Here is a 21524-nt window from a genome sequence, read left to right as displayed (position 1 = left end):
GTCTGTGGTGCACCATAGACATTAATGCACCAGCTCTCTGGGAATTTGGGCCAGTTTTCAGTGTCCTTTACGATAAAGGCCTCCTTTAACCTTCCCTCACTGTTACTGAAGCAGGATATTGCACTGAAGTGGCTGCATCATCTCATGCCCACTCTACTCTGGCAGCATCTCTCAAACCCTGAGAAGGTCGGGTACACATAGAAGCATTTTCACCTGCAGGTGCTGTTCCAAGACGAGCACTGTTCATCATCTCTGGGACTAAATCCCCAACTGCAAGCTCATTGGACCAAACTTCACCAGGACTGCCCATGACGCATAGGGTTCGGCATTAAATTCTCAGCTTCCCAGCAAGCCCACCTCCCAAAGTAAGTGAATGGATGAAATATAGTAGCACAATAATCCCATCCCCGGAAAACTTTTTTTCTTCCAGAGAAATCCTCAAGCATCACTGACCTCTTTCAGCTTCACATTCAGGGGAGGAAGCTCCACTGCATTCACTGCGAGGCCCCAGAATGGGAGAACCTGTCGCACAGTCAGACTCCGGACTCAACAGTTCCAGGCTGGGGGAGCGAGTCATAGTGGGGAATGGGTTTGGCTGGTCCAGTGGGCTGGTCGGGCAGGAGCTTAAACTGGACTCGGACTGGCTCTCCGAATCTTCAGACACAGGGTCACTGCAATTGTCATCATCAAATATCTCAGATGTCACTGCAAAAGAGAGGTAATTACTGAAAATCAATTGGCATCTAAAAAAAAATCCATCATTAAGCAAAATTTAGCTTCATTAGACTGGACAACATAATTTATTAATCAAGAGACATTTCTAATTCAAGGTAACATAGCGGGATCCAAAGCACCAAAGGTGAGTGGCTTTATGTCTACTTTCCTGTTTCTGATTTCGGTGTATAATACTTCTTAATTGTGTGACCTCAAAGGTCATCTGAACTATTTAACGGGTAGATCCATTCAGCACTGTTCCTGTGAGGAAATGAATGTGTAGACACAACTTGAGGACATGCCCATATCCTTTAGAAGCTTCCTTTTCCGTTATAAAGGACTTGGCCCAATGCCAGGAAATGAACGGCCCTCTAATAAGACCAGAATAAAACAGAGGAGAAGAATTAGGCCATTTGGTCCGTCCAGTCTGCTATGCAATTCCATCATGGCTGATATACCCTCTCGACCCCATTCTTGGGTTTTCTCCCAGAACTTTCAACACCCTGAAAAATCAAGAACAAATCAAGAACCTATTATCCTCCACTTTAAATATACTCAAAGACTTGGCCTCCACAGCTGTCTGCGGCAATGGATTGCACAGATTCACTGCCCTCTGGCTAAAGAAATTCCTCCTCATCTCTGTACTAAATGTACGCCCCTCTATCATGAGGCTGTGGCCTATAGTCCTAGACATCCCATTCATATACACTCTATCCACACCTTTCAATATTAGATAGGTTTCAATGAAGTACCCCTTTCCACCATTCTTCTAAACTCCAGCGAGTACAGGCCCAAAGCCTTCAAATATTCCTCATACATTAAACCTTTCATTCTTGGAATCATTCCTGTGAATCTCCTCTGGACCATCTTAGATAAAGTGGTGAAAAAAAGCTCACAATACTACGAGTGCAATCCGACCAATTCCTTATAAAGCCTCTGCATTACATCCTTGGTCTTATATTCGAATCCTTTCAAAATGAATGTCGACATTTCAATTGCCTTCATTACCACCAAATCAAACTGCAAGTTAATCTTGAGGGAATTCTGCACAAGGACTCACAAGTCCCTTTCACCCCTGATTTTTGAATTTTCTCTCCATTTAGAAAATAGTCTATGTCTTTATTCCTTCTACCAAAGTGCATGACTGTTCAGTTCCCTCCCCTATATTTCATCTGCCAGTTCTTTGCCCATTCTCCCAATCTGCCTGAGTCATATTGCAAACTCCCTGCTTCCTCAATACTACCTGCTCCTCCACTATCTCCATATCAGCCACAATCTTAGCCATAAAGCTATTAATTCTGTCATTCAAATCATTGACATATAACGTGAAAAGAAGCAGTCACAACATCGGCCTCCTGTGGAACACCACTAGTCACTGGCAGCCAACCAGAAAAGGCTGCCTGTTATCTCCTCAAAGAATTCTATTAGATTTGTCAAGTTTTCCCCTTAAGGAAACCAGTTGGCCTACTTTATCATGTGCCTCCAAGTATCCAGAAATCTCATCCTTAAAAATGGATCTTCCCAACCACTGAAATCAGGCTAACTGCCCTAGAGTTGCCCTTCTTCTGCCTCTCTCCCTTTTTAAAGACTGGAATGACATTTGCAATTTTCCAGTCCTTCAGAGCCATTACAGAATTTTGTGATCCTTAAATGATGATTACTAATGCCTCCACAATCTCTTCAGCTATGTCTATCAGAACCCTAGGGTGTAGTCCAGGTGACCTCTCAGATTCCCAAGCACGTTCTCTTTGGTAACAGCAACCACACTCACTTCTGCTCTCTGACACTCTCAGATTTCTGGTGTACTGCTAGCTTTTCTCACAGTGAAGACCTATTAAGTTTGTCCACCATGTCTTTGTCCCCTATTACCTCCTCTCCAACATCCACTCTCACCTCTCTTTTACTCTTCCTCTTTTAAATTATTTTCTAGTTTACATTCATATTTCATCTTTTTTCTCCTTATGGCTTTTCAATTGCTTTCGGTTGATTTATAAAAGCTTCCCAATCCTCTAACTTCCCATTAATTTTTACTATATCATATGCCCTCTCTTTCACTTTTATGATGTCAGCCACAGTTGCCTCATCATCTCTTTAGAATACTTATTCATCTTTCAGATGTATCTATCCTGCACCTTCAATAGGCATCTGTTAGTCTCGTGAGACCATGGATTTGCGCCTTGGAAGGTTTCCAGGACACAGGCCTGGGCATGGTTGTATGGAAGAACGGCAGTTGCCCATGCTGCAAGTCTCCCCTCTCCACACCACCAATTTTGTCCAAGGGAAGGGCATTAGGACCCATACAGCTTGGCACTGGTGTCGTCGTAGAGCAATGTGTGGTTAAGTGCCTTGCTCAAGGACACAACACGCTGCCTCAGCCAAGGCTCGAACTAGCGACCTTCAGATCACTAGACAAATGCCTTAACATCTTGGCCACGTGCCAACGCACATTGCCACCAGAAACCCCAGCTTTTGCTGTTCTGCCATCATCCCTGCAGGTGTCCCCTTCCAATAAACTTTGGTCAGCTCCTCTCTCATGTCTCTGCCATTCCCTTTACTCCACTATAATAATGATACATCTGACTTTATCTCCTCCCTTTCAAACTGCAGGCTGACATCAATCATATTTTGATCTCAGTCTCCCAAAGGTTCCTTTACTTTTTGATACCAAACTACACCTAAAAGAAGATCTTGATCTCCCAATTCACCTCATTGTGACTTTGGACTTTAGTTGTCTACCTACACTACACTTTCTCTATACTGCTTCAATATATTCTGCATTCTTTGGTTTTACCATCTCTACTTACTTATGTATAAGACCATAAGACATAGGAGCAGAATTAGGTCATTTGGCCCATCGAGCCTGCTCTGCCATTCAGTCATGATACTTTTTCCCCCTCCTCAGCCCCACAGATATGGCGTTATCTGTCTGGATGTCGAATTATCTGTTGATGATGATACAACAATAGGTGGAGGGGCAGGTGGTATTGAGGAAGCAGGGTGTCTGCAGAAGGACATAGACAGATTGAAGGAATGGGCAAGGAACTGGTAGATGGAATATAATGTAGGGAAGTGCACAGTCATGTACTTTGGCAGAAGGAATAAAGGTGTGAACTGTTTTCTAAAAGGGAAAAAAATTAAAAAATTAAGAGATGCAGAGGGACTTGGGAGTCCTTGTGCAGGATTCCCTAAAGGTTAACTTGCAGGCTGAATTGGTGGCAAGTAAAGCAAACAAAATGTTAACAGTCATTTCAAGAAGACAAAAATACAAAAGCAAAGATGTAATGCTGATGCTTTATAAGACATTGGTCAGACTGCATTTGGGAGTACTGTGAGCAAATCTGGGCTCATTTTCCAAGAACAGATGCGGTGGCATTGGCAAGGGTCCAGAGGAGAATGAAACATACGAGAAGCGTTCGACAGCTCTGGTCCTGTACTCGCTGCAGTTTAGAAGAAAAAGGGAGGATCGTACTGCAGTCTACTGAATATTGGAAGGGTCTTTAGAAAGTGGTTGTGGAAAGGATGTTTCTTATAGTGAGTGAGTCTAGGACCGGAGGGCAGAACCTCAGAATTTACAAACGTCCATTTAGAATGGAGATGAGGAAAAATTTCTTTAGTCAGAGGGTGGTGAATCTGTGGAATTCATTGCCACAGACAACTGTGCAGACAAATCATTGGGTATACTTACAGCGGAGGTTGATAGGTTCTTGGTTAATCAGGGCATCAAGGATTACGGGAAGGATGCAGGAGAATGGGGCTGAGGGATAATAAATCAGCCATGATAGAATGGCAGAACAGACTAGATGGGCCGAATGGTCTATTTATGCTCCTATGTCATAAGCAACAGCTTTTCACTGCATCTCAGTCCATATAACAATAATCAATTAATTTACCAATGACCTACCAGCACCATTTTTAGGTTCAAAGGGCTAAATGAGATCATTCTTTGTACCCAGGAGCCCCATAAGACAGATCTGACGCCAAGGGGTGAAAAGGCCTTTGGCTTTTTATCCCAAAGTCCCACCTTATCAATACCCGGTCAGCCATCGAACTCCATTTAACCATTTTAAGTCGTCTCTGGAGGAGATGCTCAATATCTACTCTAACACAATTAAATGTATATTTTTTAATCAGAGGATGTAAAAGGTGAGAATGCCTTAAAATGTGTTTAAAACACATTGAAACAAAGTAGAACAAAATGACACAGTTAAAACACTTCTGCCCCGTGTCTGTAATCCTGGGGTGGGGGTGGGGGTGTCAGCCAGCTGTGGGTTGGAGGACTGGTTGCTGGGGTGAGTCCAGAAATATAAGGGCAGTCAGGCACTGACGATCAACCTTTAAGAAAGGCCTGGATTTCTGCACTGAGCTGCTCGTGCACAGAAATCCAGCAATCCCCGAGTTAATAAATCCCCTTGGAAGCATGACGGGGCTCACTGAAAGTTCATGTACGTAGCGTGATGTAGTGCATTGGTCACACATGAACGTTTCCAATCCGAATCAGCTCAATCACCGCAAGTCGAAACGTCCTTGTAAGTGACGCATGACATCACAGAAACAGTTGGACCACTGAGCAATGACATCATGTGCAAACAGTCACCAAGACGCCTACTTCAAAATAACCGATCACTGCATGTCTATGCAGACAAGTGCTTTCGCATAATCTGGGATAAACCAGGCAACCCGCACAAGTTTTCAGTCTGAACTGAGAAAACATAAAGTGACTCAGTGACCCACATTTCATTTTGCATGAAAATTATCAGCTGGATTCTTAGAAGCAAGACATGTATTACATATGACGAAAACATAACTAAAAGGGAAGGTGAAATTCCAGTTTCATCTCTGCCATTCAATTGAGAAATAGTAATTGCAGAGTATTTAATCTCCAGAAGAGATAAAGTGGAAAAGGAGGAGAGGTTGTGCGGATAATAAGGTAAAATCAGTTAGGACTGCAGAGTTGGGTAGCTGAATGCTTCAGTGACCCAGGTTCAATCCTGACCTCTGGTGCTTTAAGTGTGGAGTTTTCACATGTGACCCTTTGAGGTCTCCCAGGGTGCTCCAGTTTCACCCACATTGCAATGACATGTTTGGGAAGTAATTGGCACTGCATATTGCAGTGTGTAGGTGAGTGGTTATGTCTGAGGAGAGAACATGGGAAGAATTAAAAACAGAGGATTAACATAAATGGATTGGTTGATGGTCTGTGTGGTATTTCTTACTTTGACAATGGTGAGCGGTAAGGGAATCAAGGTTCTCTCAGGGGTGTGAGAGAACAGGATGCAGGGAAATGAGTGGAAGAGCTTGAATGTTTCTCACAGGTTGAAAGGAGGCAAGCATCACCCCATTGTCTAAGAAAGCGGGAGGAAGAGAAAACAAAAAATGGGCTTCCATGAGGAGAGATTAAGCAAACTGATCCTGTGAGGGGCGAGATAATTTCATTAACAGCCTGAGTGGGTAGGTGTGCGGATGTCAGTTCTCCTGGTGGAGGTGTCTCAAAAGTGGATAAAAGGAGACACCATGTCTACATACTGGCATTTAAAAATATATTCAAGCATGATCTCATTTCTCCTGCTAGTTAAATGTGTTAAACTAATTTCATTCTCATGTTTCAGCCAGTTCTCATCTGCTAATATTTGTCACAGCACCAAGTAAATATCATCCAGAAGTATCTTGGGATGAAAATCTAACCTCACATTGTTTGATTAGTAATTTCAATAATACATATCGAAGATGCTGCCTGCACTCTGTACCAGGGGCACACACAGAGCTCAACAGAATAGATTTAGCTGTCTGGATAAGAATGACTCAATGAGGAATAAAAGTCTTTTTGACACAAAGGTTAAACATTATACAAGACAAAACAAAGCATATTGAATAAGGAGATACAGAATGAAACAGAGGTTAGTATTTCTGGGCACGAGAGATGGTATGACTGTGATTCACCCCAGCCAGTCTTGGCACAATTGCATTTATGGCTTTGAAGCAGCAGAATTACGGATTCCAGAAATCTAAGCAGATACACCAGTGTTGTATTCAGGAAGTCCCCTTGTCAGAGACATAGGGACTTCTTTTTATGAAAGGGGGTTAAACTAAAGACCTGCCTGCCTGTCTGTCTGGGTGGATGTAAGAGAGAGGCTTTCTGATCAACTACCCCTCCTCACCTAAATCTAATCATTTAGTCATTACCACGTGTTTTTTACGGGACTATGCTATGGACAAATTGGTTGCTATATCCCCTATGTTATGAAGTACTTCAAAAACATCCCAGAGCTCCTGAAAGGTATTATTTTTTTAAAATCGCAAGCATTGTCTTAAAATGTTTTCTGCTCTATCTACAGATGTTTCTACCATTGTTAATTATGACAGATAGTCTTTAAAAATATATCTTTAAGACCAGGGTAAGCTGCCTCAACGATTATCACCCCGTGCTTTGAGAGGCTGGTGGTGGCTGGAATCAGCTCCTGCCTAGGCATGGAACTGGAACCAGACCCACTGCAATTTGACTATTGCCACCATAGGTCTACAGCGGATGCAACCTCACTACCTCTGCACTCGGCCTCAAATCACATGGACAGTAGTAGTACATATGTAGCCCACTGTTTATTGGCTACATCTCAGTGCTCAACACCATCATACCCTCAGTTCTAATCCACAAGCTCCAAAACCTGGGCTTCTTGCAGTGCATCCTTGACTTCTTCACCAGGAGACCACAGTGGGTGTGGATCAGAAACAGCACCTCTTCTTCGCTGACAGTCACCGCTGGCGCACCTCACGGATGCGTGCTTAGCCCACTGCTCTACTCTCCCTACACCCACGACCGTGTGGCTCGAGCACAGCTCAAACGCCATCAGTAAATTTGCTGATGACACGACTATTGGTGACAGGAAGGTGTACAGAAGCAAAGACCAATCAGTTCGTTGAGAGGTGTTGCAGCAACAAACATGCCCTCAATGTCAGTAAGAACAAGGTGTTTACTGCAGACTTCAGGAAGAGGAAGTTAGGGGAACACACACCAGTTGAGAGATCAGTAGTGGAAAGGGTGAGCAGTTTCAAGTTCCTGGGTTTCAACATATCTGAGGACCTATCCCGGGCCCAGCATATTGATGTAATTACAAAAAGGCACAACAGCGCCTATATTTCATTAGGAGTTTGAGGAGAATTGGAATGTCACCAAAGACACTGGCAAATTTCTACAAATATACCGTGGAAAGCAGTCTGACTGGTTACCTCATCATCTGGTGTGGAGGGGCCACTGCACAGGACTGGAAAAAGCTGCAGAGAGTTGTAAACACAGCCAGCTCCATCAATTCACCAGCTCACCCAGCACCAAGGACAACTTCAAAAGGCAATGCCTCAAAAAGGTGGCTTAAGACCATAAGACATAGGAGCAGAATTAGGCCATTCAGCCCATCTAGTCTGCTCTACTATTCCATCATGGCTGGTCCCGGATCCCACTCAACCCAATACACCTGCCTTCTTGCCATATCCTTTTAAAAACGCAAACACAAGGAAATCTGCAGATGCTGGAAATTCAAGCAACACACACAAAATGCTGTTTCACTAGCATTTTGTGTGTGTCGCCATATCCTTTGAAGCCCTGAACAATCAGAAAACTATCAACTTCTACCTTAAATATACCCACAGATTTGGCCTCCACTGCAGTCTGTGGCAGAGCATTTCACAGATCCACCACTCTCTGGCTAAAAAAAAATTCCTCCTTACCTCTGTTCTGAAAGGTCACCCTCAATTTTGAGGCTGTATTTCTGGATACCCCCACCATCTAGTCCTTACAACATTCAGTAGGTTTCAATGAGAACTCCACGCATTCTTCCTAAATTCCAGTGAGTACAGGCCTAAAGCTGCCAAACTCTCCTCATATGTTAACCCTTCATTCCCGCAATCATCCTCGTGAACCTCCTCTGGACTCTCTCCAATGACAACACATCTTTTCTGAGATATGGGACCCAAAACTGTTGACAATACTCCAAGCGCCGCCTGACTAGTGTCTTATAAATCCTCAGCATTACCTTTCTTTTATATTCTATTCCCTTTGAAATAAATGCCAACATTGCATTTCCCTTCTTACCACAAACTCAACCTGTAAATTAACCTTCTGGGAGTCTTGCACGAGGACTCCTAAGTCTCTTTGCACCTCTGATGTTTGAATTTTCTTCCCATTTAGATAATAGTCTGCACTTCTGTTCCTTTTACCAAAATGCATTATCATATATTTCTGAACACTGTATTCCATCTGTCACTTCTTTGTCCACTCTTCCAATTTGTCTAAGTCCTGCTACAATTGATTTGCTTCCTCAGCACTACCTACCCCTCCATCTATCTTTGTATCATCTGCAAACTTTGCCACAAAGCCATCAATTCCATTATCTACAAACAACAGGAATTCTGCAGATGCTAGAAATTCAAGCAACACACATAAAAGTTGCTGGTGAACGCAGCAGGCCAGGCAGCATCTCTAGGAAGAGGCGCAGTCGACGTTTCAGGCCGAGACCCTTCGTCAGGACTAACTGAAGGAAGAGTGAGTAAGGAATTTGAAAGTTGGAGGGGGAGGGGGAGATCCAAAATGATAGGAGAAGACAGGAGGGGGAGGGATGGAGCCGAGAGCTGGACAGGTGATAGGCAAAAGGGATACGAGAGGATCATGGGACAGGAGGTCCGGGAAGAAAGACAAGAGGGGGGAGGGACCCAGAGGATGGGCAAGGGGTATATTCAGAGGGACAGAGGGAGAAAAAGGAGAGTGAGAGAAAGAATGTGTGTATAAAAATAAGTAACAGATGAGGTACGAGGGGGAGGTGGGGCATTAGCGGAAGTTAGAGAATCCCTTACTCACTCTTCCTTCAGTTAGTCCTGACGAAGGATCTCGGCCTGAAACGTCGACTGCACCTCTTCCTAGAGATAATTCCATTATCTAAATCACTGATAAACAATGTAAAAAGCAGCAGTCCCAATACTGACCCCTGAGGAACACCACCAGTCACTGGCAGCCAGACAGAAAAGGCTCCTTTTATTCCCACTCGCTGTCTCCTGCCTGTCAGCCATTCCTCTATCCATACCAGTATCTTTCCTGTAATGCCATGGGATTTCATCTCGTTAAGCAACCTCACGTGTGGCACCTTGTCAAATGCCTTTTGAAAATCAAATTAAATGACATCCACTACTTCTCCTTTGTCCACCCTGCTGGTTACTTCATTGAAGAATTCTAACAGGCTTGTCAAGCAAGATTTTCCTTTACAGAAACCATGCTGACTTTGACTTATTTTATCATTAGTCTCAAACTACCCTGAAACCTCATCCTTAATAATAGACTCCAACATTTTCCCAACCACTGAGGTTAGGCTATCTGGCCTATAATTTCCTCTCTTTTGTCTTCCTCCCTCTTAAATTTTGGAGTGACATTTGCTATTTTTCAGTCCTCCAGGACCATGCCAGAATCAAGTGATTCTTGAAAGATCATGACCAATGCATCCATTATCTCTTCAGCAACCTCTCTCAGGACTCTGGGATGTAGTCCATTTGGTCCAGGTGACTTATCCACCCCAAGACCTTTGAGTTTACCTAGCACTTTTCCCTTTGTAATAGCAATGGCACTCACTCCTGCTCCCAAACACTCACTGTTAGTGTCTTCCACAGTGAAGACTGATGGAAAGTACACACTAAGTTCATCTGCCATTTCTTTGTCTCCCCATTACTACCTCACCAGCATCATTTTCTAGTGGTCCAGCACAGTGTCAACTCTCACCTCCTGTTTACTCTTAAATAACTGAAAAAACTTCTAGTTTCCTGCTTTATATTATTAGTTAGTTTGCCCTCATATTCCATCTTTTCTCTTCTTACAGCTTTTTTAGTTGCCTTTCATTGGATTTTAAAAACTTTCCAATCCTCCAACCTCCCACTCACTTTTGCTACCTTATGTCCCCTTTCCTTGGCTTTTATGCAGTCCTTAACTTTCCTTGTCGGCCACAGTTGCCAACGCTGTCATAGAACTACTTCTTCTGTGGAACATACCTATTCTGCGCCTTGTGAACTATTCCCAGGAACTTCAGCCACCTCTGCTCTGCCGTCATCCCCGCCAGTATCCTCCTCCAATCCACCTGGGCAAGCTCCTCGCTCACGCCTCTGCACGTCCCTTCACTCCATGGTGATACTAATACACGTGACTTATACTCTGCCCTCTCAAATTGCAGTGTGAATTGAAAACACTGGCTCTGCAGATATAACCCCTATTCTCTCAAGAATTAAATAAGAAAGAAGAAATAAGGAATGAACTTACCTACTTACCTTGCCTCCACCTGCTCTCGACAAAGCCCAGTTGAGCCAAAGCCTTAACAATCTGACTCAGACCACTCTGACAATGAAAGCTCCCACAATGACCGCTCCACTAGACAGTACCCCCTTTTTTAATGGAGACTAGGTTTTTAAAGTAAGAGTTCGGCACGGACTAGAAGGGCCGAGATGGCCTGTTTCTGTGCTGTAATTGTTATATGGTTATATGGTTAAAGCTTTTCACCAGGCTTGCTTGGAATTGCTTCTACTGTTTCTGCATAGTACTCCAGTCAAAGACTCCCATTGAAAAACTTCCTGCTTTTTTTTAACTCTTTGCTGGACTTGCGAGGCATCCATCATTAAGGACCCCCATCACCCAGGACAAGCCCTCTTCTCATTGCTACCATCAAGGAGGAGATACAGGAGCCTGAAGGCACACACTCAACATTTCAGGAACAGCTTCTTCCCCTCTGAATGGACAATGAACCCATGAACACTACCTCAGTATTTTTCCTCTTTTTTTTAACTATTAATTTACTTTCATTATCTATATACTTCCTACTGTAATTTCTAGTTTCTATTGTTATGTATTGCAATGCATTGATGCCACAAAACAACAAATTCCATGACTTAAACCTGATGCTCCATTTTTCGGGGATATATAATGATAGGAATGTAGTCCCCTGAACTTTCTCGTATGATCCATGGGATTCTATGAGGGGAGTTCATATAAAATCTCCCTGAAAGATGTCATCTCTGTCAGTGGCCAGTGCTGCAGAAGATATGTCAGCTGAAACAACAAGTCCATTGGTAGGAATAGAAAGCACAAACATTTTATTTAGAATAGCTGTGTTAACACAGAGTCATTCTAAATTTGAGACAAAAGATTGAGTCATCAGGATTACTGACTTCATTGTTTCCCTGTGGGTAGGTTAATACAATATAGCACATTGTTATTAAAATGCACCCAGAAAGATCTGAAAATGAGTTCTGTGGTGTGCAATAGAATGATGATTGGTCATAATTAGACAAATTAGAAGTAAAAGAATGAACAAAAATGATTTGTGTAGTTGTGTTTGAAATGCTGAACTACAGAAAGTAATTCAAAGCAAAACAAAATAGTTTCATTTGTCTAAAGTCACATGAATGAAATCACAACTGATTCACAATGTCCAAATATTAAGCTGAGTGACACATTATTATCCCTTCATATTTAAAATAATAATTTTATCACTTCTATTAACCTCTCTTGTGACATTGCCCATTTTCCAGATCTCTTTGGAATGCTTTCCTATATTAAGAACTCCATATAAATGTAAGTTGTTGCATTTATATCATGGCGAGGATCAGCAGTATACCGACTATTGACCACCAATAATTGCCTTAACAATCAACAAGAATTTTTTCACAACCCTGTCCTTTTGTATATTCTCACTATTTGTGCTATCCCGCAACATAGTGACAAGTGAGAGGCTACAATTAAGTAATCAAGCCTTGTGGTCAGTTTTTAAAATTTTCAAATTGGCATTGAATAGTTAATTGGATCTGATGGTGACTCATATGCCAGTAAATTCTGCAAATCATGCAAACAAAAATGGGCTGTCAGTTTGATCTCATCATTTTGAAGTCCAGTTGCATTTGAAGATTTTTCCTCTCTTTATGCACAATGAAATTAAAATTCTAACTCCAACCCACACAAAAATAAAACATCTTCTAAATACTGAAGATTAAAATCTATTTTGGAATTTTTATTCCAATTATTAGTGTTTCAGAATCAGAAATATAAATAAATAAATAAGCAATGTTAGAAGAGATTAAGATAGTGAGGTAGTGTTCATGGGTTCATGGATCGTGCAGAAATCTGATGGCGAAGGGGAAGAAGCTGTTACTAAAACATTGAGTGTGTATCTTCAGGCTTCAGTATTTAAAAAGTCATTTAAAATCTGGTGGAATACAACATTGTCAGGAATTGCTCTCTTCCTGATATCAAAGTAAAGACCTTTTTGCTGTTCACCTTTCCATAACCCCTCTTATGATCTATACATATCCCAAATGATATGCAGCTAATGAATTATTACTGAAAATTTAGTGTCTAATTTGCACATAACTCAAAGGGTAAGGTATTATTTTGATTCAGCAATGTTGTTTGAGGTGTAACTATTGATCCAGACACCTAAAAACCAAAAAAAATCAACACAGGATCATGTACAGGATTGAGTGAGCTCAATGGGCTTCTGTGTTGTTTCCTGGTCAACAGTCAGCAACTCTTGTGGTATACCAATCCATTAGCGCTCAAGCATCAGATGCAATTAGAAGCTTGCCTCTTAAACGGGGCTCAAACCTGATTCAGAGGTGACAGTGTCATGGCGTTCCCTGCAGACCGACTTGACTTCGAACAGGTTGCCTTGCACGCTGGTCTGTAACTGGTCCTGAGCTGCCAGTTCATGGGATGCAGAAGGGTCTCAGATCTCAAACCTGAGATTCTTTACCTCTTTCTACAGATGCTGTCTGACCTTCAGAGCATTTCCAGCTATTTTTGCTTCTATTATGATGTAAATGTCTACAGGCAGGTGTGGTACAACTCATTGCAACTGATATAGGCTACATGAGCTACTAACAAATATGGGTAGTTCTATATTTAACCAGGCTGACAAAATGTGATATAGCATCAGGGAAACATTAACAATCTTAAAAACACCATCTAATCGAGGGGAAGGTTCTGATCAAGAAAAGCGTGATTAATAAAACTGAGATTATACCGTACTTTGTGCAAAAGAAGTTTCCCCAGTAGACAAGAGCAAAGTACAAAGTGGGAAGTGGGTTGAAAGTTCACATTCTGGCAACGTAAGAGTCACCCAAAGCAGAGAGCTAAATAAACTGTTTCAGGGGTATAAACAGACTCACTGGATAACTCTTCAGGGTCAGTCTTCAGGCTGGATGTGAATTCCACAGGGTTTCCATTTCCCTCAGCACCAACCCCCCGTCCTCTAGGTCCAATCACATTGGAGCGCCTCCTTTCATGAATCTCATCGGAGATCATCTCCAGGTTCTTCAAGGCGGCCTTATACTCTCCTTTGGCCAACGACAGCTTGGTCTGCAGTTCATCCACATTCTGCTTCAGTTGCTATCAAGGGGATTTAAAACAGCAATTGATTTACAGCTAGTGAGTTCAATGTGCCTGGTGGACTGAGTTCACTTCCTGTCGAAAGATTTTGGTATCTTAAATACACAGCTACAGTCAATTGAAGGAAGTGGTTTTTTTTACAGATTTAATTGAACTAATCTAACCAAGATCGCACAAAATATGCAGCAAATTTATAATAAAAGATTTGGCTCTCTGACTATTCGAGCAACACACTATCTGCTGGAGGGCCTCAGCAAGTTGAGCAGCATTGGTGGGAGGCAAGGAATTGTTCATGTTTCAGGTTAAGCTGCCTTTTGACCTACAACATTCATAAATCCTTTCCTCCCATGGACACTGCTTGACCTGCTGAGCTCCTCGAACAGATTGTCTGTTGCTCTAGTATGTCTCGATGCTTCCGCAAGCATTCATACTCCCCTCCTGCTCATGTCTTCTCACTTCACACTGCATTCTACAAATACCTTTGCCCTTGTTTCTGCATCAATTCTCTCTGCTGGTACATCAGTGTTACCTGCTTCAACCACTTAGCTTATTCCATAAACTCACGTCAAGGAGGAATTCTAACAGTTCTGACTTCTCACTGCAGTTACTAATGGTTACTGAGAAGCAACCTATCTCTGACTGGAATTGTAAATGCAAACTCACATAATGTTATACAGCAACAGTCACAGACCTCTCAGCCCCTCAAGCTTTTCCTGCAATTTAGACAGGTCTTTGTCGATCTATCCCTCACTTGCACTTCGTTGCACCCTAACACATAATACGAACTCCAAACTAAGAGAAATCTTGGTCTCACAAGCTCAAAGTGAGCAAGATGCTCGTCCACCACATCATGATCACTTGAGAGCACTCAACTGCTTTGCAAATCAGTGAAATACACACCAATTTAAATTGATAATAATAAATCAACACAATATTTAATTGTTATGTGTAATTACGTAAGAACATAAGAGATAGGAGCCATCTAACCATGGACTCATCTCCACCTACCTGCCTTTTCTCCATAACCCTTAATTCCCCTACTATGCAAAAATCTATCCAACCTTATCTTAAATATATTTACTGAGGTAGCCTCCACTGCTTCATTGGGCAGAGAATTCCACGGATTCTCCGCTCTCTGGGAAAAGTGGTTCCTCCTCATCTCCATCCTAAATCCACTCCCCCGAATCTTGAGGCTAATTACAGTATGTAGATGTAATTTTGATCATCAATTCCTACCGGACAGTGCTGGGTGATAACTCTACAATATAATTCAACCATCTCTGCATACCTGCCTATAACGTGGTATCAAGTGATTTCTAATAAAGGCAAGTCTAAAGGTTTAACAGTCCCTGTGAAGGGTTTCACACATGTGGTGCGAATTCAGCACATCACAAATGATTGTTGAAACATTAAAAATTATGCATGGCTTCAGAAACCTGGCAAAGATGACAGCAGCAAACTGGAACATCTTTCCCCATCTTGCTGCTCCAGCAAGGTTTGGCCATTATACGCACCAGCATTGAGTTCTAGTAAAGTTACAGAGAATTTCATGAAAGCGCTCACCTCCATCTGCAGATAGTACTTGGCTTTCAGTTCGAAATAAGGCCTACACAAGAGACAGAAAATTCAAGTTTACAACTGAGATTATTCTTTCACAGAAGCAAGACTCCTCAAAGCTCACATGAATGGGTTAAGTGGGAAACAGAGTGCTGGGAGGTACATTGCATTCAAAGAGCTGGGGGCTAAGGTGGGATGGGACAAAGAGGCTGGGGGCCAAGGTGGGATGGGACAAAGAGCTGGGGGCTAAGGTGGGATGGAACAAAGAGGCTGGGGGCCAAGGTGGGATGGGACAAAGAGCTGGGGGCTAAGGTGGGATGGGACAAAGAGCTGGGGGCCAAGGTGGGATGGGACAAAGAGCTGGGGGCTAAGGTGGGATGGAACAAAGAGGCTGGGGGCCAAGGTGGGATGGGACAAAGAGCTGGGGGCCAAGGTGGGATGGGACAAAGAGCTGGGGGCTAAGGTGGGACAGGACAAAGAGCTGGGGGCCAAGGTGGGACAGGACAGAGAGCTGGGGGCCAAGGTGGGACGGGACAAAGAGCTGGGGGCCATGGTGGGATGGGACAAAGAGCTGGGGGCCAAGGTGGAGCGGGACAAAGAGCTGGGGTTCAAGGTGGGCGGGACAAAGAGCTGGGGGCCAAGGTGGGACAGGACAAAGAGCTGGGGGCCAAGGTGGGACAGGACAGAGAGCTGGGGGCCAAGGTGGGACGGGACAAAGAGCTGGGGGCCAAGGTGGGACAGGACAGAGAGCTGGGGGCCAAGGTGGGACAGGACAAAGAGCTGGGGGCCAAGGTGGGACGGGACAAAGAGCTGGGGGCCAAGGTGGGATGGGACAAAGAGCTGGGGGCCAAGGTGGGACGGGACAAAGAGCTGGGGGCCAAGGTGGGACGGGACAAAGTGCTGGGGGCTAAGGTGGGACGGGACAGAGAGCTGGGGGCCAAGGTGGGACGGGACAAAGAGCTGGGGCCAAGGTGGGATGGGACAGAGAGCTGGGGCCAAGGTGGGACGGGACAAAGAGCTGGGGGCCAAGGTGGGACGGGACAGAGAGCTGGGGGCCAAGGTGGGACGGGACAAAGAGCTGGGGGCCAAGGTGGGACGGGACAGAGAGCTGGGGGCCAAGGTGGGATGGGACAAAGAGCTGGGGGCCAAGGTGGGACGGGACAAAGAGCTGGGGGCCAAGGTGGGGCGGGACAAAGGGCTGGGGGCCAAGGTGGGATGGGACTCACTTGGATTTATTGATGGCTCGCTTCAGTTTCTTCTCCAGCTGCTTCATCCTGCTCATTGCTGCATTGTACTTCAGGGCTGTTTCCTTGTGTAACAGCTCACTCCTCGTCTTGGTCTGTTCTGCTTCCATAACCTGGTGTAAGGAAATTAATCAGCTGGGTGAACTCTAATTTGCTTTACAGTATATTTAAAAATGCCCTACCACAAACAGTTTACCCAAAAGACATGAAAGATACATCAATTTGTAATTGGAAATTCATAAAGAGAAGCTTGGAAAGAGGTCCTTTGGCCATTGAATTGCTCTAGCAACTTAGCCATTTGTACTAAATTTATATTAATATCATTTTTGATTCTCTCCAGCTTCCCTCCAGATTCACAACTTGTTCAATTGTTAGTGGTTAATTCACCCACCAACCCATATATCTAGCATTAAACGAATACAAGGACATCCATTGAGAACAGAAATGAGGAAAAATTTCTTTAGCCAGAAGGTGGTGAAGCTTTGGAATTCAGCGTCACAGGCAGCAGTGGAGGCCAAGTCTTATTTAAAGTGAAGGTTAATGGGTTGTTAATTAGTCAGGGTGTCGAAGGTTACGGGGAGAAGGCAGGAGAATGGAGTTGAGCGGGATGATAAATCGGCCGTGATTGAATGGCGGAGCAGACTTGATGGGCTGAATGGGTTAATTTTGCTCTCATGTCTTATGGATTTATGGTCTTAGAGAAGTGGGAAGAAATGTGATCACGCCAAGAAAACCCACACAATTACAGGGAGACTCTCCACGCAGACGGTGGCCGAGTTCAGGATTGAACCCAGGTCACTAGTGCTCCTGCAGATGCTCGATCAAAATGTTGGAGGAACTCATCAGGGCAAACAGCATCGATGGAGGGGAATAAACATTTGATGTTTCGGACCTAGACTCTCCATCAGGAGTGTTCCACTGCGTCACATACTGCTCTCGGCTTTAAAGAATGCAAAACCAGTGAGCTCCTCACACAGTGAAGGTGAGAGTGGAAAAGGTCAGGAGCAAGGGTTTAAATAATCAGTTTAAAATAAAGAAGGAACATCAGTTGTTCTTTCCTTGATCTGCAGACACTGCCCAAAAAAGTCACCCTTATCAGATACCCATTTGTTTAAATATTGGCTCCAAAAAGAGCTGTAAGAATCACACAGTCTTTGTTTTCCCATTGCAGTCTCCCTACCCAAGCCCTTATATACTGAAATTAAAATATCAAAAGCACTGGATTTCATTCACAAGTGGGTATCGACATTCACTAATTCTTTTGCCGCTGATGCTTTTGCCAAGCATCAAATGGTCCAATAATAAATGTGGTCCACATTTCACAGCATCAACAGCTGTTCTTACTTAGGATTGCCCAAGGTCAAGATTCACTTCAGCATGAGGGCCACAGCTGAGGCCACAGAGGAAGAGAGTTCGGATATGAAATAATTATCATTCAAGATGTACAGTGGACATCTGCTTTCCTGTTCAGCTCCAATAGGAAATTATACTGAGCGCAGGAAAGCTTACCCGTGACATGTGATGAATCGAGGTTTTAATCAGAGTTTTTTTGACAGACACCAAGTGGCAAAATCTAGAAGCTGGACATACTAGTGCACATTTCTTTATGTGAAAATTACGCATAAAAAGAGCCGTACTTCAGGTACGTCATGCAAACAATTACTCCTTGGGGAAATAGTGCCCATCGGGAAATAAGACCAAGTATTTTTTACCCAATTCACCTCAGCACAGGTGACACTGACCAGCGTCAGAGATGCACCTAATGATATCAGAGGTTACGTGCCACATTTCCTCAGCTGGAGATTCTGAGGACAGCCCAATGCTCTTGCACATGGTAATTGGAGGTTCACACTGTCGTGTCCACACCTTGCACACAGCACCTGCCAATCTCACTGCTCAATGAGCAGTGTTATGTGAAGCAATCTATGGATGATCACAGGTTGGGTCAGTATTGATGGACGATGCATGCAGTGATCACCATTCTGTTTACGTCCTGCTCCTCTCGGCGCCATGGAAACACTCGTCACGAGGAAGCCAAGTAGTTCCATCGTCACGGGTACAGTGCCAGACACATCCCTTTACCCACCACTCCACTCAATCTATGGCAGCCTTACTTTCCCTCTATGACGTGCTGCACTGAGTTCCTTAAAATACCTTCTTATTGAGTGGCTAGTTTAGATGCCATGAACGCCCAGAGCTCCGCATTCAGCTCCCAAAAGGATGGAACTGCTTTTCATACATTTCCATCTAACTTCAAATGATCATTTTCAGGAGATCCAAATCCACTTTTCTGTCAATAAAGGCCTAAGACCCAATTTTGAGTACAAGAAAGAACATAAGAAATGGAAGCAGGAGTAGTGCTTTTTGGCGTCATACCTGCTCTACCATGCAGTAAAACCATGACTGATCTTGTACCTCAGCAGCACCTCACTTCACAAATCCTTTTCCTTTAATCCCAGAGAAATCTCTCAACCTGTCTTGAATACACTTAGCAGCCAAGCCTTAAGGGCTTGCTTATGTCTGCACAGTGTAGAGATTAAATATCTGCTGGGAGAGAAAATCTCTTCCCAGCTCAGACCTGAACAGCTGCCCCCTTTGTTCTGGGACAATGAAGCCTGGCTCTCATCACCTCAGCCAGAAGAAATGGCAACTCTTTAACAGCCCCATCAATCCCATGTCTATGAACCGAAGTAACGATACAGCAACCTCAAAAGAAGAGAAACAACATATTAAAAAATAAGGAAATTCCTCCCACTGACTCAATAGAAAATGAAGATTTCTTTCTAAATCAGTGGTTTGATAAAGTACTTAAAATGTTGGCAAAACCAACTAAAAAATTTAAGAACTTGACATACATTATAATTACGCAAACACGAGAAAATCTGCAGATGCTGGAAATTCAAGCAACCCAGCTCCTGATTTCATCCCTCCCCCTCCTGTCTTCTCCTATCATTTCGGGTCTCCCCCTTCCCCTCCCACTTTCAAATCTCTTACTATCTCTTTTTTCCGTTAGTCCTGACGAAGGGTCTCGGCCCGAAATGTTGACTGTACTTCTTCCTATAGATGCTGCCTGGCCTGCTGCGTTCCACCAGCAATTTGTGTGTGATACATTATAATTACATGGAGCCAGATGGCACAGACAGCTAATACACTATAGAATTCCTTTTTGGCATACCAGAAATACAGAGGCAGCTACAATGGATGACCCAATAGAAACTGCAGCTAGTAGTCAGCACGAAGAGCTCGTGTGATGTCACCCACCTCATACATTTCCTCCCCCAGACAATGCTAGTGGAACTGACCAAGACAAGGGGTGAATGCCAGTGAAGGCATGATTCCAAAATGGAGGAATACCCACGCACAAATACAAGGTACTCTGTAAATGTGCGCAAAGAGGGTGGATTGTTTTGCGAGAGGCAGAGGAAAATCCAAGGAATTCCATTCACAATTACCTCGATCAGTTAATACCACTGGGAGGAGTGTCTTTAACCAAGGACGTGAGTGTAAGCAAATTGACAAATGCTAGCGGAGAGTTTGAGGCAATCTGTGCTATGGTGATGTATTGGGAATGAATGAAATGTCTGAAAATACGGGTGTAGGACACATCCTGGAAAGAACTGCCATGAGTACAGTGGACTGAATGGCCCCATTCCACACCAGGAGATTCCATATTAAATAGTTTTGAACAGCATTTCTGGGCTCTGGGCCAAGCATCACATTGTGTGACTCTCACTACACTACCTCAAGATCAACAATGTGGTCTTTAGACAGAGGTTTTTATGCTGATGGGAGCATTTACTGAGAAGGCATAATATTTCATTCAGTTGATGAAAGCCAGTGAAGATTTCACAGTCCTTTACTAAACACATTCAACTCTACAACTGGAGAAAATAAACATCTGATTGTAACGGGGTGATATCAGTGCAGGGGAGCAATGGGAATGCCAACAGAGTGTTCCAAAATAAAGATTTTAATTATGAATTTCCTCTGTCTCATTTACTTTTCTCAACTGGAGATAATATCTGTATTCTCAGATAATCATCATACCATCAGTCATCCATAACCTGGGCCTCGGAATGGAGGCAGGATATTTACCAGCTATATTTGGGTTTAACCTACCCTCTGCGTTGCATGATTAAGCATCTCCTGCCATGCTGAATCAAACTGCCGCTCTTCATCTTCCAGCAGCCTCTGTTCAGCCAGAGCAATCGTCTCCTTGGCTGCGCGCAGCACTTCGGTGGCTCTTTGAAAATCTTGGGTAGCTTTCTGGGCCTCCAGCTGGGCCTGAGAGGAAGTAAAGTCAACAGCAAAATCATTCGGGTGATAGAACACACAAAATCAGAAGTCATTATGTCACCAGATTTGATGAGAGACAACTGACAACACCCATTCCTTCCACCAAGAGTAAACTATGTGTACAATCTGCAGGATGCACTGTAACAAATCTTCAAAACAATGCAATCACACCTTACAAGCTCACATTGACTCCACCCCAGTGAAAGTCATCTCTCAAAATAAATCACACACCTCCCTGACCTGGACATATATCCCCATTACTTGATGGCCACTGAGTCAAAATCCTCGCCCATTGTCGGACTATAAGGAACCAG

At 43.6% G+C, this 21524-nt stretch overlaps 1 protein-coding gene across 1 annotated transcript in view; it reads right to left on the bottom strand.

The window, feature by feature from the left end:
* LOC134357967 (SH3 domain-binding protein 5-like) overlaps positions 1 to 21524 on the bottom strand; it is a 75239-nt gene that overhangs the window by 3204 nt on the left and 50511 nt on the right. Inside the window, exons 4-8 of the mRNA XM_063069790.1 lie at positions 21034 to 21198; positions 16897 to 17027; positions 15677 to 15719; positions 13894 to 14113; positions 454 to 705 (exon numbers count right to left, since the gene is read on the bottom strand). Coding sequence (XP_062925860.1) covers positions 454 to 705; positions 13894 to 14113; positions 15677 to 15719; positions 16897 to 17027; positions 21034 to 21198 — 811 coding nt within the window. The remainder of the gene's footprint in view (positions 1 to 453; positions 706 to 13893; positions 14114 to 15676; positions 15720 to 16896; positions 17028 to 21033; positions 21199 to 21524) is intronic.

The sequence above is a fragment of the Mobula hypostoma genome, chromosome 17 (assembly GCF_963921235.1).
Source record: "Mobula hypostoma chromosome 17, sMobHyp1.1, whole genome shotgun sequence".
In the NCBI taxonomy this organism is placed as follows: Eukaryota; Metazoa; Chordata; class Chondrichthyes; order Myliobatiformes; family Myliobatidae; genus Mobula; species Mobula hypostoma.
This window is presented reverse-complemented; position numbering and strand designations above follow the sequence as displayed.